This window comes from Coenobita brevimanus, chromosome 14, assembly GCF_032717465.1.
Source record: "Coenobita brevimanus isolate Jiangsu-jjx chromosome 14, ASM3271746v2, whole genome shotgun sequence".
Lineage (NCBI taxonomy): Eukaryota > Metazoa > Arthropoda > Malacostraca > Decapoda > Coenobitidae > Coenobita > Coenobita brevimanus.
In genome coordinates, this window is record NC_136967.1 from 3,405,238 (window position 1) to 3,421,996 (window position 16,759).

Below are 16,759 nucleotides of genomic sequence, written 5' to 3' on the forward strand. Positions count from 1 at the left end.
CCCCGTTTTCTATGTGGCACTGTAGGATTCGTGACAACTTTTCCTTTTCGATGCATGCAGCATATTACATCTTTACCTGTGTGTGTGTGTGTGTGTGTGTGTGTGTGTGTGTGTGTGTGTGTGTGTGTGTGTGTGTGTGTGTGTAATATTGGCTTGTTATACACAGAATAAATCGCTAGGAAGAAACATTACGAATTCTCAAAAAAGAAAATAAATAAATAAAATAAAAATAAAAATAAAAAGTCGCTTAAAAGACGATCCAAAATTACTCCATATAAATCCGTAACTCAGTGGCCTACAACGCAATCTTGACATTTGCGGTCGCGAAGAAAATTGTCTCTAGAATCTCTCTCTCTCTCTCTCTCTCTCTCTCTCTCTCTTTCCCTATCTGTCTATCTATCTGGCCGCTCAAGCAAGAATGGAAGGACGATAATTATGCTTTCCACCCTCAAATGTCTTGGCAATGGCAAAGACGAGACCTAATCCATCCATCCCTCTGTGTTTCTCTCTTTGGCCTCGCGACCTCGTGGGAAGAGAACAGAGAAAAGAAAAAAGACCAAAGAAAATAGCTACTTGAATGGGAGTCAGAGATGGTTCTTTTTCTGTTTTTTCTGCGTTTGTCACATCCTGCAATATTTCACTTTTTTTTTGATTTGGCGACCTCGTGGGAAAAGGGCAAAGAAAATAGAACAGGCCAAAAAAAAAAAAAAGCTGCTTCATTGGAGGCGAGAGATGGTCCTTTTCCCGTTTTTCTTGGGTATTTTACAATTTACAGTATTTTGCGATCTTAAAACACAGCACCAGTTGGGAAATAAAATAGTTTAATCTTACAGAGTGAGGGTGAAGAAAACCATATACATGACCAGCCTGAAGATCTTTCGCTCAATCAGTGCAGCTCAAGAGGCGGTACTGATCTACGTTCGTTTTCCAGACTCTGCTTGTACGTGTTCAAGATTAAGTATTTACCAGCTCGTATTTTTTGAGGTACTGCTGATGGCATATTGGTTCCAAGGTATATTAATTATGGAACACAGATTGCAATACCATGAACCTGTCTATCTATCTGTCAGTCTATCTGTGTATCTATCCATCTTACTTTTAAACTGTACATCCATCTGCCTGCCCATCTATTTATCGCCTATTTGCATCTGTTTTCTCTTGCACTTTTAAACACTTATCATTCCTCTCCTTCCTTGCTCTCTTATGCTTGCCTTATTTCAAAAATCTTCCTCTATCATCTCTTGTTTTCCAAATTATTATTTTTTACCTCTTACTCAATTTAATTACGTTATTCTTTCCTACTGTCTATTCCGTCCATAAGCCCTCCTTCATAATGGACAGTATTTCTGGGTCAGAGTCCTTTATTCCTCTTCTCTTCATCCAGTCATCACCAGTTTTTCTCCTAATTTCATGTATTTCAATTTTCTGTATGCCGTTTCTCTTTTCCTTCATAGTCATAAAAATTTCACTCCTAATTTCCTTCATTCCTGGGTTTCGCTCTCACTTTTTCTTCGTTTTTTTTTTCTTCTCTCTTTTTTTCGAATCATCAACGGTGTTTCCAAACATTTTTCATCCCATCACTCCTTCCTTCCGAGTATTCATTAGGCCTTCTCTGACTTCCTTCACCCCAATACTCCTTCCCTCGCAGCACCACCACCATCGATAAAATAACAAATACTGTACTTTTTCCCGCCATCAGTAACACTCCCAGTAACATAATATAGTGTCTTGTCTCTTGCTTTAGCGGCAGGACGTGACTGCACAAGAAGCACAACAGGTATTTGTTTTCGCTTTATTTTTATTCATTTATTAATTTACTAATTGATTTAATCTATCTATCTATCTACCTACCTGTCTACCTTTCTCTCTAACTATCTTCCTACCTCTCTATCTATCTGTCTGTCTGCCTGTCTATTAAATTATTTCGCAAGAAGCAAGGTATTTGAGAGTGACGCGTGCTTATGTTCTTATTTTTATTCTTTTTCGTCGTCGCCGTATTCCAGTGCTGGGTCATTTCCTTGGACTGGGGACTTACTTGAGTGATTTATAGTATTCTCTTCTCCCTTTGACATCGCTGAAGGCAGATTAGTCCTGATTGCTTCGCTGAAACAGGAGAAAATTCTGAGTTATCCTACACCTTGCTGTTTGTTAAAAGACGTACCTATTAGTCTGTCTGTTTCTGTGGCGGCGTAATGTCAGAAGTCAGCTATCATTTCCCCTGAGATGAGCAGTGGCGTAGGAGGGGGGGGCGAAAAAAATGATGGAGAAGAGTATATAGGGGAAAAAAAAAAGTCCCAAGGAAGGTGTGACAGAAGTAAGCTTTATTTTTCCTCGTCATAATCTCCCAGTTCGAAATCTTGTATACAGTATATTCTCTTTACCATACGTACTAATGGAATGTAGGGTTAGAATGATGATGATGATGATGATTCACAGGACCCTCTTGTCACACAACCCCTCCAACTCTTTCTACCCTCTGCACCTCCCATCTCAAAATTCCTCCACCCTCATTCCTTTCCCAGTCTTCCTCTTTTGTCCTTCTCCTCTCACGACCCTCTCTCTTTCACGACCTCCCTCTCACCATCACCATGACCACCACCAGCACCCAGAGACGACCTCGGTTTCCAGGCGTGGCTCACAGAATTCATTACCAACGCCAGACCTCAAAGCCATTAGCGCCATTATCGTCGCCGCGTTGATTTGGCTGACTTGGCGTTACGTGGCGTTGTATGTCTTTCGTTATCCTCATTACGGTAATTTGTGTTCTTCGTGGTTAATTGCGGACGCGTGTTTCTGCTGTGCTGTGATAGGTTTCTTTAATGCTAATCACTAGGAATATCACGGTAATTCATTGTCAATTTTTTCGGCGTACGGAGATACTGGAAGGATTTACGTACACGGAAGATCACAGTAAGGAGTAATAAACAAAATAAACCGCTTAGTAAGAGGTGTCGGGATTTTCTTAAACTGAGGGGAATAAAGATCCAGGAATCGGACCCCTAACCCAACAGCCCCAGCCCACTGCACCACCCACTCCACCACCACCCCAAAATATATTTTCAAAGGCATGCAGTATCGCGGAATACCCAAATGGATGAATTTTCGGTGGTGCGGGCGTGTCCTACTGTAAGGGTGAAGTGGGTGACAGTGGAATGGGTGTGTGATTACTGGGGATGGACCTGTTGCGGTGGGGTGCAGTGGGGGAGTGGTTAGTTGAGATAGGGAGAAAGGGAGAATATGGCAAGAGGAGAAAATGTGAGATGTTATTTCTTTCACTTTATTTCTGGTGTATTTATTAATCTGCAATGAGATTTGACAAAGATAGGGAAGTCCTGCAGAAAACGACAGGGACGAGGGAAAGAAGGTAACAGATAGCAGTGGAAACCAGGAGAAGCAAGAAAAAAACATACAAAACCATCGTACAGTAAAGATGTTAATACAGAAAGTTCCTAACCTTTCCGTATCAGTAAGTCTTTCCTAAACGGCAAACTAGCGTCTCATGGTAACTAGAACAATCTTTAAAAGACTTATTTTTTAACCGTCGCAAGTTCTGGTGCCAGTAGAGCTAAGTTTTGGAAGTGTTAAGCTTTGGTACTGTAGTGCTCAAGCGTTAGTAGTGTTAAGTCTTTGTAGTGTTAAGTCTTTGTAGTGTTAAGTTATTGCGGTGTTAAGTCGTTACAGTGTTAAGTCTTTGTAGTGTTGTCTTTGTAGCGTTGCTGTTGTTGATGCTTAACCCCTGTGCAGCAGTAACGTAGACAGCCTTTGTACATCTTCGTTCCAGTGAGTAATTCCGGTATGACACAAGCCACTGTTTGCCCCTGATGGTGAGCTGAGAGAAGGGGGAGGGGTGGCAGGGTTAGCTGGAGTCAGGTGGCTTGCGAGACAACACAATAGAGGTTAATGAAAGTTCTCTTGTGTTTTACGGAGCCTGCCCAGCTTATTAGAAGACTGGGTTGCTTCAAAGTGCACAGGCCTAACGAAGGTCTAGGGTAAAAGGCAGCACCACAGTGACAAAATCATGTATATACAGTGTGTGTGTGTGTTTTTTTTTCATGTATGGGTATAATTCTTCCATTTGAATAATTTACGGCAATGTTATTTCAAGAAAAATCACCGTAATTTGACACCGTTTCCCTTAATTGTAATACTGTGTGGTGGGTACGATCCTGAAATGAAAACACACACACACACACACACACACACACACACACACACACACACACACACACACACACAAGTAAAAGAATCATCATAAAAGGGACCAGTGAAAATGGGCCTCCTTTCCTTTCACCCCCCATTCAACTTCCAAAATTCCCAAAATAGAACAGGAAGAAACTAGTAAAATAATATATCCCCTAAATTATCCTTAAGTCCTCTTTAAAATTAGTTAAGCTCCTCCACTACGAAATATCTTCCTCTAAGCTTAATAAATAAATAAATAAATAAATAAATCGTCTGGTGGAAGAGGAAATAGAATGTCGAGGTGAAGTTATCAAAAACACACGTCTCACTCCCTCGATGATGGCAGTCGAAAAATTCATGATGAGCGAATTTCAAGTCACCATCGTAATGATTTCTGCCAGAGAGATATTACTTCCGTACGTTAATAGAGTTGTCTGATAGGCGTACAGTCAGCAAAAGAGAAAAGAAGAAGAAAAAAAAAAAGAAAATAGAGGAACAAAGAAAAGGAAAAAAGATAATAATGATAATGATGATGATGATGATAATAATAATAATAATAATAATAATAATAATAATAATGTCATAACTGAATTTTTTTGCCATTCACTATACCGGACACGCTGAAACAAACAAACAAACAAAAACTCAAATCTATATCTTCAAAGCTTACGAGAAACAGCATCTTTCTTTTGTTGAGTGTAATCCTGTAATAACATCGTACAGTAAAGCCCCCTCATCTGCGTGGGACTCGAATCCACCTCTCCACTGCCGGTCTAAAAGATGTGGCCATCACGTAATTATGACATTATTCATTTTTGAGTCACACATCTCGACTGATTGAACTGTGTGTGGTAGTGAATTTAAGCTCCTCCAGTCACAATAGGTAAGTTGTATTTATATTAACAACAGGTAATAATATCTAGACGGTTACACATCTTTTAGACCGGTCGTGGCGAGATGGGATCGAGCTCCACGCAGATGAGGGTGCAAATTATAATCCCTCGTTAATATCTGTACAACTGTAACCCTACAAAAAATAAATAAATACATAAATAATAGCTTGAAAATTGAACCAGAGTGGGTGGGCCGGGCATGTAAAACTCAAGAATAATTGGAGTGAGAGGAACTACAGGCCCTGAGAAACTCTGACGTTGGTAAAGGCCAGAACAGCTTTCCTTAATACAGAACTTTTAACCTAATGGACCTATTTTAACTTCTGATGTCTGTTGAGGTCAGAGTGGCTTGCTTTATAGTGAACTTGGTGGCTCGTCTACCCTCTGACTACGAGAAGGTCGAAAGTTTTATTGCCTTAACCCAGACCTTTGAACCTAACCTAATCTCCAAGTCTATAGAGCTCATTGTAGCTTGCGTTATTACTGAACTCCCTCCCACCTCACGGCAGCATGGTTCAAAATGGGATGTTTTATCGCTGAAATTTGAACCTAACCTCCACTCTGATGTCGACAAAGCCCATAGTAGCGTGCGTTAACCCAGAACTAGGAACCTTGCGCCCCGTGAACCCCAGCAAAGATGAGAGGAGGGGCGTGGGTGGGTGGGTGTTGTGGGTGGGGGTATATAAGGGCAGGGCTGAGGGTGGCAGGGCACAGTCCCCACCCACTCCAGGCTCCGGCAGTGCATGAAATATGGCTCTCAGACTTTTGGTGAGATGACATAGCAGTTTTAGTTTTTCTTAGCAGTTCGATTTCATGTCTTCCACCTCATTAGAATATCACAAAGCTCATAAAAATGTCGTATGAGGTAACGATAATAATGAAGAATTAAACTTCTGTTTCATATATTTACCTGCATCGTAAAAACGCAAGGTATATGGGAGGGATGTGTACTCAGTTTTTCATATAAAGTCATATCATTAGTACCTTCATAAAAACGTAAGGTAAAAGGAAAAGGAGGAACACAGTTCAATTTTCTGTCACTGGTGCGTTGAATTATATAGGATAGGTGGAGAATACATGTCTATTTTTGTATTCATTTCCTTTATGTAAGTACTTTATAGATGAAAAAGTATATTGTAATTGCAAGTTGCTGCAATTGTTACGTAAATGAAAAAAGGACGGTAGTATTTTCACTGAGCTATTAGTTTCACGGAAAATTTTGCGCTAGTGATATGAATACCTTCGATTTTCATAACGCCATGACCACTTTGCCCTTAGACTACCCTCGCGGTTTTGGCTGTGGTGTTGGCGGACCAGAGTTCACACGTGAGCTTTACCCTGGGTGGCTCCCCTGCCGTCTCCCACACCACCCACAGCCACAGCCACAGTCACCCCCATCGCCATACCCCCGCATACACCCCCGCACCCTACCACCCACCCAGACCCACCTACCGACCCCGTCCCACATACGAACCAGACCCAGGTGTTGTATTTTCAGACTTTCTTCAGCTTGAGTTGCTTATATAGTTGATTATATATACTTTTTATCTTTACCACCCGAACCCTGCTTTCTTATGTAAGCTACAAGTGTTTCTGAGCTTTAGTTGTTGATAAGGTTGCTTGTTTATAAATTTGTTTTTACCTATAAGGCTACCAAGTATTTCATATCCCCTGCGTTCCGTGTTTTCAGACTTTCTTGAGCTTAAGTTCTATATAAGACTCCCTGCATATCCTGAACTTTTGGTTTCACTCACACAGCTGCCAAACCCATCGCAGTCAAAACAGAGTGAATATTGAACTGAAAAAAGAACAAGCATAGGATTTTTTTGTAATAGTTGCCTGCTTTAGGATCGTTTATCCTTTATACTGATATAGTTATTTGCGATATAGGCTTCTTTATTCTTCATACTAGTTTCAGTTATACAGTATGTAAATGCTTCCCTATATTACCATCCAGAGCCAACATACGAGCAGGAGCCAATGTACCACCCACAGCCGCATTATTCCCATACCCCTTCCTACCCTCGTACCCCTGCCTACCACCCCAACGAGCCCCTGTACCGCCACCAGCCACCCCACCACGCCAAACCTTCCTACCAGCACGACACTCCAGTCCCCTACTGCGCCAAGGAGAACCCGAGACCCTGGTGTCTCGAGGACAAGGAGTATCCGACCTACGAGATCAAGCACGCCGTTGAGGAGCACTTCGAAAAGGTCCTCTCCCTCTACGCAGACGTGGCTGATCTCAGTACCGAGGTGTCTGTGTACCGTCCCAACACCCTGGAGGAGGAGACTTACCTCTGCCCCTCAGACACCGCCTACGTCAGGCCACTGCGAGCCGTCAATACTGAAGGCAAGTGGCGCATTATCGTCAACAACATCGATGTCCACTATCAAAAGCTCACCCAAACGACCCGGATCGAGGAGTGCCTGACTACTGGAGACGCCTGCCCTCTGGTGCCCGAGTGCTACGAGTCCAAGTGCCAGCAGAAGTCCGTCTACCACCGCTTCCTCGTCTACGACCCCTACGATCAGTACTTCCCCTTCGCCATCGAGACTTTCCAGCTGCCGGCCAGCTGTGCCTGCCTGCTTGGCGCCTACACCATCGACCACTAAAGAGGAACACCAATATCTCTCCTCTCCTGATGGAAACAACACACACACACACACACACACACACACACACACACACACACACACACACACACACACACACACACACACACACACACACACACACACACACACACACACACACACACACACACACACACACAAAACCTATGAAAGAGGGAAAAAAAAAAAGGACGAACCTAGTATAGAGTTATAGGCAATAGCAGTGTAAAATCTAACTTAACCCCTGGCGCGATCATTACAAAGCAAACGTGAAGAAAGCAGTTCTCTAGTCATCTTGTATACAACACTACGTATGTATATATTTATTTATGACTGTATAGATTCTCAGCAGATAATAAACGCTGTGCAGCATCTCTGTTTCATTTACTGTCTTTTCCTTTGACTGTCGATTTTAGGAGTGCAGTGAACAGAAATTGACTTATCAGGTCCCTAAAGGATGATGAATATTTAGTTGGTTCAATAAAGAGCTTACTAGTAGCAAAATTCATTATATCTTTTTATTATTATTGCTAGTAGTAGTAGTAGTAGTAGTAGTAGTAGTAGTAGTGGTAATTGTTTATTATTATTATTATTATTATTATTATTATTATTATTATTATTATCATCATCATCATTATTGCTATTAACTTCAGAACCACACGTAAACATTTAATCAAAGCACCTCGCAAGTTGCATTCTCCCTTTCTCCGAGGCGGCGAACACAACCACAAATTATATTTAGATTACAGCACTTCAGTTCCTTCTCCCTCCCCTCCTGTCGAATGCTTGAGCAATCTGTAGAAGAGCCACTGCATTTAAGCTGATATGCTTCTGTCCTCGGTGGGCGGGGGGGATGGGGTGGACGATTGACTTTTTTCTTTTTCCTTTTTATTTTGAGAGAGAGAGAGAGAGAGAGAGAGAGAGAGAGAGAGAGAGAGAGAGACTTGTCCAAACATATCCCAATTCTGTTCCTTAATTCCGGCGACATTTTTTTTTTCCGGACGATTTTATCCAGGCTGTCGGGAAGATTTTTTGAACTGGAGGGGTTAGAAAAAGCCTCCATCAACCCCTTCACTGCTAGGGGTCCTTCCCAAGTTCAATAAAGTCGTCTGAAGGTAGCAAGAATAACCTAAAAAAAGTAAGGTCACCGAATTTAGGAAGCAATTATACTTTTTTCCCACGATTTTATTCAGCTTTGAGAAATGCTAGAAGTCAGAAAATTAAGACTTACTTCAGACTCATTTAGGACTCATACGATACCAAGATGGAGGTTTCAGAGGCGCATATTTTACCAGTGCGAAAACTTTAATGCTAATTTGTCTCATAAAAGTTTCAAAGCTCGTTTCCTACCAAGATGGAATATCCAAAGTTTATATATTACAGTCACAAAGGGTTCAAAACTCATATGTCCCTAAGACGGAGGGTTCAGAGTTCATTTATCACCAAGACGCAATGTTTGACAGATGGTTCAAAAGCTCATATGTCACCAAGACGGATGGCCGCGGCTGACCGGTAGTTAGTTAGACGATTCTGGTGACCGCAACTTCCATCATCCCTCACGTTCACCAAGCCGACGGTCAACCACGCCGTCACCACTCTTCTCGTCCCTCCAAGTAGCCGCTCCTAAGGTTCAGCCCCACCTTCACTGCCCTGGAACTTTCGCTTTTCCGGCCTCCTGTGCATTACGTTGCTATTTTCAGTACAAGGGCGGGCTGGGAGTGGTGGTGGGAGAGGTATATATAAGCGTGGGTGGTGAGGGAACGAGACACACTGCACTTCCGCGGCTTCACAATCTCGTACAACAATGGCACTCAGACTCTTGGTGAGTAGGAAGGCAGAGATTTGGGATAATATTTAGCAGAAGTCATACCTAAAATTCAAGTATTTTGAAGTGTTTTCTGTCTATATCTCGTCATTTATTAACGCTTTTCTCCAATGTCATTTCTGTCGTAAATGATCCTAGGATAATTGATCACCAGGAGGAATGAAAAACCCTAAGGATGGAAAGAAATAATTCGTAAATGAAGAGTCATTAATGAGAAGTGACACAAAATAATGAGATATAAACAGAAAACTCTACAAAATGCCTGAATGCCCGTTGTGGTTTCTGCTAAATATTTACCGAGATTTGTGAAGAAAAACCCAGTGGCATATTTTAGATACTGTAGTTCGTCACCAATATCAGAAACGTAGCAAGAGGGGTGACCGGGGTGGCTCTGACAACCCCTGAAATATGCCTGGTGTGGCTATCTCAGATTTCCGGAAGAACACCCCAGACCCACATCAAAATTAAGCATAGCCACCCCATTTTTTTAATACTAACTATACCCCTGTGAACATCATTTTGACTTCTTTTTTCACACCTAAGCTTAGGGTGAAGTAGGGCGCGGGAAGAAAGTATAAAGAAGGCATAATAGAGGGAGAACTACGAAGAGCATGCCCTGTGAAATGGGACAAACACTCACTCACTCCACATTCCAGCCTCCGAAATCCTGAATCTTCCTCACATGTCTAACCATCTGCACATATTTTTGGTATTTTTCTTTACAGATGCCATTTCACATCACCTGCCATACACAAATACTATAAAGACACTATCGTTATTAATTTAAACTGTTCCATCTATTTGCTACATTATTTTCAATTTATGAGTTCCAGAATCATCATGGATCAATTCACTACCTGTTACAAACGACACTTTAATCGTGACATAATAAAGAATGTATGGATAATTTGTCCAACATATTTTGCTGCAGATTATTCTTGGTGTGGTGACGGCGATCGTAGGGGAAAGATCGTCCCACGTGAGCTTTGGTCGTGGCCACTCTACTCCATCCAGGCCTCCCCACCGACCCCCACCCCCACGCCCCTCACGCCCTCCCCATCCCCAACAGTCATACAACCCACGACCCACCTACCCACCCCAATCCACCTACCCACCTAAACCCACCTACCCACCTAAACCCACCTACCCACCTCAACCCACCTATCCACCTCAACCCACCTATCCACCTCAACCCACCTATCCACCTCAACCCACCTACCCCCAGCAGTCTTACCGCCCAAGTCCCTCCTACGGACCACCACAGCCATCGTACTCAGCCGAGCCAGCCTGTGCAGCCGAGACCACCAAACCCTGGTGCCTCAAGGACGACGAGTACCCGACTTACGAGATCCAGCACGAGGCCGAACAGCACGCTGACAAACTGCTGATGCTGTACGCTGACGTGGCCGATCTTAATACTGCATTGTCTGTGTACCGTCCCAAGACCCTGGACGAGGAGACTTACCTCTGTCCCTCAGACACCGCCTACGTCAGGCCTCTGCGAGCCGTCAATACTGAAGGCAAGTGGCGCATCATCGTCAACGGCATCAAGATTCACTACCAGATTCTCACCCAGACAACCCGCATCGAGGAGTGCCTCAACCCTGGCTACGCCTGCCCTCTGGTGCCCGAGTGCTACGAGTCCAAGTGCCTGCAGAAGTCCATCTACCACCGCTTCCTCGTCTACGACCCCTACGATCAGTACTTCCCCTTCGCCATCGAGACTTTCAAGCTGCCGGCCAGCTGTGCCTGCTTGCTTGGTGCATACACTATCGATCACTGAGCAGATCCAAGAGCATCTGATGCCCCTGGTGACTTCCACCCTGACCTGACCTGACCTGACCTGACCTGACCTGAGTCCTGCCTCGTGTGAGCGGAGCAGGAGCGGCGTCTGGTGAGGCAGCAAAAGTGGTGACCCTGCCTCACCCTCCCAGCGCCACCCTCCCTGGCGTTACACGGAAAGTTCTTGTTATGTGCTGACGTTTTTATGGTCTTTTTGGCCATTAGGTCCACAGTAATTAGCAGGAAAATTGCCTTTCAAAATTCCATTGTTAATTATAAAGCTAATTACTAGTTTCCCACAATTTTCAACACCGGATAAATGACAAACTTGATAATTTAGAGCACACTGTCGGCATATAACGAGGGACTTACTGTACACCACTGAAGAAAGCAGTTCTCTAGTCATCTCTGTGATACGAATTAATTTATGAAGTTGTATATTGTAGGGCAGTTGTTTATAGTGTGAAGCTGAAGTTGAATGGCGTTATAAGTAAATAAATATTTCGCATCCACGTGTGTCTTTCAAAGATTCCACGAAAATCTATATCCCTATTCGCTATTATTTCATCCTTTTTTTCTTTCCCCGTCGCTACAAACTATATTGATTATGAAACTGAGATTACTGAAAAAAAAGAATGAGGAACGCACTGAGACTGAAACTGTTTAGTCACTTCATGTTTGGGTCTCATAAGCCAACCTTCAGGGAAAATAATTACCTTGCATTTATCTTCACTATTCCTGCAGTGTAACGGTGAACAGTGTCTCATAAAAGAAGCTAATGCACTGAACACTCAGTCTCCTACGACTCACTCTTAGCTAAATATAATCATCTGAGGTCAAGTGGATTAAAATACTAGAGTTGTCCCGAGAAGGAGAGGGTTAGTTATATAAAAAAGAGTAGATAGATAGATAGGTAGGTAGAGAGATAGATAAATGAACTACTTGATGGTCGTCTGTTACCAATACTGGAAAATGAACAGTTGTCACCTTGAAATTCCCTCCAGCTCCTGAGTACAGAATAAATCTCCTAAACTGAATAAAAATGTCAGGAGGGAGCAAGAACACAGCTTTTTAAAGACGCCATCGTACTGAAAGGGTTAACGGGGATCATTTATAACCCTTTCCTTGCGAGTGGCATCTCCTGAGTCAAAACCTTCAGTCATTAGCAAGGAAAAAAATATAATGCGCCATGATACCGTACGAGTTGATGCTGGTATTTTTTAAACTATTCTTTTCGGGGAGCCTTTTTTACGAGGGAGGGAGAAGAAAAAATTACGTCATCGTACTGAGATGATAATGGAGATGACTGGAGGTTTTTTTATCCTATAATGCCATCAAGGGAAGCCTGGTTATCTACCTTTAAATATACTGGACTACGGTGCCCTTACCTCATGCCCTTACACCTCTAGTAAGGGTAATGGGGAACTGGCTTTTTCTTATTTATTTTTATTTATTTATTTATTCATTCATTCGATCAATTATTCATTCATTTTATTTATTTATTTACCTTTCTTTTTTCTTGAGGTTTAAGACTCTCTTCCAATCGGCTTCGATTCCTAGGCTAACCACAACACGTACGGGCAAAATCTTCCTTACCCAAGCCTGTTTACACCTAGAACTAAAATGGGGGCCTGGATTGTAAAGCTAGGGTTGTATGTCGTAGTCTGGGGGAAGCTTAGGACTTAGCATAGATTGAATGACCTTCGTGTAGTACATAGGCATAAATCCCAAGTCTTCGTCAAAAAAAAAAAAGGAATGGAGAAGTGGCCTTGAAAATAAGAAGCTAAACATGCCTCCGATTCCCACAAATGTACAATAATAAGGTTGATCAGGAAAGAGAATTCATTATTTTCCCTTCACCATCGAAAACAGAAAACAGGAGGGGATATTATTTGAAGCTTTGCATCAATAAAACATCAGAACTTGTGTTTTTATTCTTTCAGTCACTTGTACTAAATCTAGGATAGAAAACTTTTGAAGATCTACCTCATATATTTCGAGTATACGTCATTTGTGAGCAACTACGTCACTTAATATTATTTTGCCTTACTACGTATACTACACTGTTCACTTAACCTTGGCGTAAAATTGTCATCTTTCCATCTTGTCTGTCGAGTTATAACAGTGGATTAAGACTAGAATACGATGCTAGTCACAAAGAAGTGCCGCAGAAAGTATGTAGAGCCATAGTAGGCTACTCTCTTTTTCTGCCACTGAGCTACGTGAAATACGCTGCAATAGGAGGGAACTTTGGGCCAACTTAAAGTGAATTAACTATAGTCTTTTGTATCGTGAGATGAAGGGGAAGTATAATATTGTCCCACTAATGCAAATGGCGGAGATGTCCTGACCTTCAAGTTAATGATACATCAGAAAGCATGATACTCAGTGACATAACTTTATAAATAACAATGATTCCATGTGATGACTACAGGATACAGAAATTAATAGGGGCTATGTCAAAAGACCTTTATTATCACAAATATTGTTTTCGTGACATATGCAAGAGTTGCTACACACACAGTATACAGAAATATGTGCTTTTATATATTAAGTACATTCTTCGTCGTATGAGATGACTAGAGAACTGCTTTCTTCATTTGTGCATAGGAAGTCCTCGCGATATGTTGCTGATGTGCTAAAAAATATCAGCCTTTTCCTTATATTTCATACTGTAAATAAGGGGAAGCTTTTATAGGCAGGAATGGAGTTTTAATAAGCAACTTTTCTGTTAAATACTGTAAACCTAATGACCACAAAGAACGTCAAAAAACGTCAACAAATAAGAAGGACTTTCTATGTAATGCCATGGGATATGGGATGGGGTAGTGAGGTAGGGTTACCACTTTGTCTGCCTCACCAGACGCAGCTCCTTCTCCGCTCACGCGAGTCAGGACTCAGGTTAGGTCAGGTCAGGTTGGAGGTCACCAGGGGCGTCAGATGCTCTTGGGTCTGCTTAGTGATCGATAGTGTATGCACCAAGCAGGCAGGCACAGCTGGCCGGCAGCTTGAAAGTCTCGATGGCGAAGGGGAAGTACTGATCGTAGGGGTCGTAGACGAGGAAGTGGTGGTAGATGGACTTCTGCAGGCACTTGGACTTGTAGCACTCGGGCACCAGAGGGCAGGTGTAGCCAGGGTTGAGGCACTCCTCGATGCGGGTGGTCTGGGTGAGAATCTGGTAGTGAATCTTGATGCCGTTGACGATGATGCGCCACTTGCCTTCAGTATTGACGGCTCGCAGTGGCCTGACGTAGGCGGTGTCTGAGGGACAGAGGTAAGTCTCCTCGTCCAGGGTCTTGGGACGGTACACAGACAATGCAGTATTTAGATCGGCCACGTCAGCGTACAGCGTCAGCAGGTTGTCAGCGTGCTGTTCGGCCTCGTGCTGGATCTCGTAAGTCGGGTACTCGTCGTCCTTGAGGCACCAGGGTTTGGTGGTCTCGGCTGCACAGGCTGGCTCGGCTGAGTACGACGGCTGTGGTGGTCCGTAGGAGGGACTTGGGCGGTAAGATTCTGGGGGGTAAGAGGACTGTTGGGGGTAGGAGGACTGTTGGGGGTAGGAGGACTGTTGGGGGTAGTTGGGTCGTGGGGTGTACGAGTATGATGATTGTTGGGAGTAAGAGGAGCCTTGGGGATGTGGGGGTGGGGGACTGTGGGGAGTCGTGGAGGAGCCTTGCTGGACCGTCGGGGTGCTGCCATAGCTGATCCTGACGTGAGAGGTCTGTTCACCGAGGACCACAACCACAACACCCAGCCACACCTACACCAGGAGTTGGGATTAGTTGGCTTATTTTTGCATTCATCCAGTTTTGGTACATAGTAAGCAGCAATTTATATATCCTCCCTCTAAAACTGATGGATGCTGAAGAAACTGCGAGTCTTTCAGCAATAGCCTATATTTGTAAAAATGTTCTTGTTTCCTCAGGCTAATCCAACTGTTACGTAAAACAGTACGGTTCATAAAACAGAAGTTTCATATACTGTGGGAAACGCATTTCCCTGCCCTCATCTCTGGCTATGCCCCTGTAAGTTGGCAGGACGTAGTTTTACTGATTTTTTTTATAATGTCCGTTGCCTCAGATCTACCAGCGATATTGAACGTGTCAAACTAAGTCCGATAGAACTAAGAAAATACAGAAATTGTTAAATTTATCATTACTCTTTTTTGTTATAAGCTAAGCTTCATGGGTGGTGTGCAAAATACTTTATTCAATCCTCATTGCAGTAGTAAGTTTATCATCGTAGTACTCATATGTGTACTTTACAGTGTCACAGATTCACAAGACTGCAACAGATTTTTCCCAATATATTGTACCTGTCTGACATCCAAAAAAGCTCTGACATAGAGGAAGCTTGTATATATCAGGCCTGATATCAGAACCTTCTCTAATTATTCTTAAATATTTCTCAGTCTGACTACACAGCCCGTTCCCGAATCCCAGCAGTTCTCTTACCTGGAACAAAACGCGTCACACTCCTTCCCCTATCACTTCATCCTCATATTGCCCATTGCTATAACTTACCAAGAACCTAATCGCCATCTTTTGTTAGGGCTGGAAGGGAATCGTCTAAGAGGGAGGTGTGTGTGTGTGTCTCCTTCCCTCTCCACCCACTCTTATATACCGTGCGCCTGCATTATATACGCACCGCTGCCCTTGTGCTTAAAATAGCGGATCAGCAACATCACCAGGGGACGAAGGGGAGGAATTCCAGAGCAGTGAAGGAGAAATTAACCTTACGTTCCTTGAATGCTGACCGTGGAGAGAAGGTTTATTGCCGCCTTCTGCTGGGGACTCAAGTTCTGGACACCATAATTTACCTTGGGAATAATGAGGAATGACTGATGATGATGATGATGATGAATGACAGTCCTATTTTTTGAGCTGACACATATCAAAGGCCTCCCAGATCCATACATATTAAAAAGTCTCCCAGATCTATACGTATTAAAAAAGGACAGGATAATAATGATGATGATGATGATAAGAATGATGTCAGTAACTGCAACAGAGGACGAAAGAAGAGACCATTACATCTTTATGACAGTGTGCCAGTTATTACAGCTATAATCAGATATCCTAACCATTAATTCCTTGTCGGATCTAGGCTACTTAGTCCAGACATTTTAAGGTATGAGTGACCTGCCGTTCTTCCCTGAGTGGCGTTGTGTGACCACCAAATCCTAACTATTCCTCAGATGCAAACCTTTATCGGTCCCTTTTGGAATGCCTTAGCCCACTAGACCACCATCTGTCCATTTGGCTGTAACTTAACGTCCTGTTTAATGGTTTAAAGGCTGCAAAAAAGTCTGTAATTTGTCGTTCAGTTTAGACTTACTTGAAGTTTGTCCTGCATCAACTGAGTGGATGGTGGACCCCTCACCTAATTACCATACGATTAATCCCTTCAGAAAGGAGTCTCCTAAGGTTAATAAAATCGCCTGACTTTTTTTTTCCCCCCT

At 42.9% G+C, this 16,759-nt stretch overlaps 2 protein-coding genes and 1 pseudogene across 2 annotated transcripts; 2 read left to right on the plus strand and 1 right to left on the minus strand.

Annotated features, from left to right (window-relative positions):
• Positions 1-5,825: 5,825 nt before the first annotated feature.
• Positions 5,826-7,691, plus strand: LOC145418699 (uncharacterized). The gene is made up of 3 exons (XM_080287040.1): positions 5,826-5,843; positions 6,354-6,560; positions 7,002-7,691. Exons 1-3 carry the CDS (start codon positions 5,826-5,828, stop codon positions 7,689-7,691), a joined length of 915 nt encoding a protein of 304 aa, XP_080143166.1.
• Positions 7,692-10,411: 2,720 nt separating this feature from the next.
• Positions 10,412-11,299, plus strand: LOC145418705 (neurotrophin 1-like; annotated as a pseudogene).
• Positions 11,300-14,254: 2,955 nt separating this feature from the next.
• On the minus strand, positions 14,255-15,839 carry LOC145418717 (neurotrophin 1-like). The gene is made up of 2 exons (XM_080287054.1): positions 15,822-15,839; positions 14,255-15,058 (listed from the first exon to the last, which is right to left on the minus strand). The coding sequence occupies exons 1-2, from the start codon at positions 15,837-15,839 to the stop codon at positions 14,255-14,257; spliced, it is 822 nt and encodes a 273-aa protein (XP_080143180.1).
• Positions 15,840-16,759: the final 920 nt, after the last annotated feature.

Excerpts from the sequence above, each read along its gene's own strand:
- LOC145418699 (XM_080287040.1), top strand. Across the intron at positions 6,561-7,001 it reads CATACGAACCAGACCCAGGT|TATGTAAATGCTTCCCTATA; the intron begins GTTGTATTTTCA and ends TCAGTTATACAG.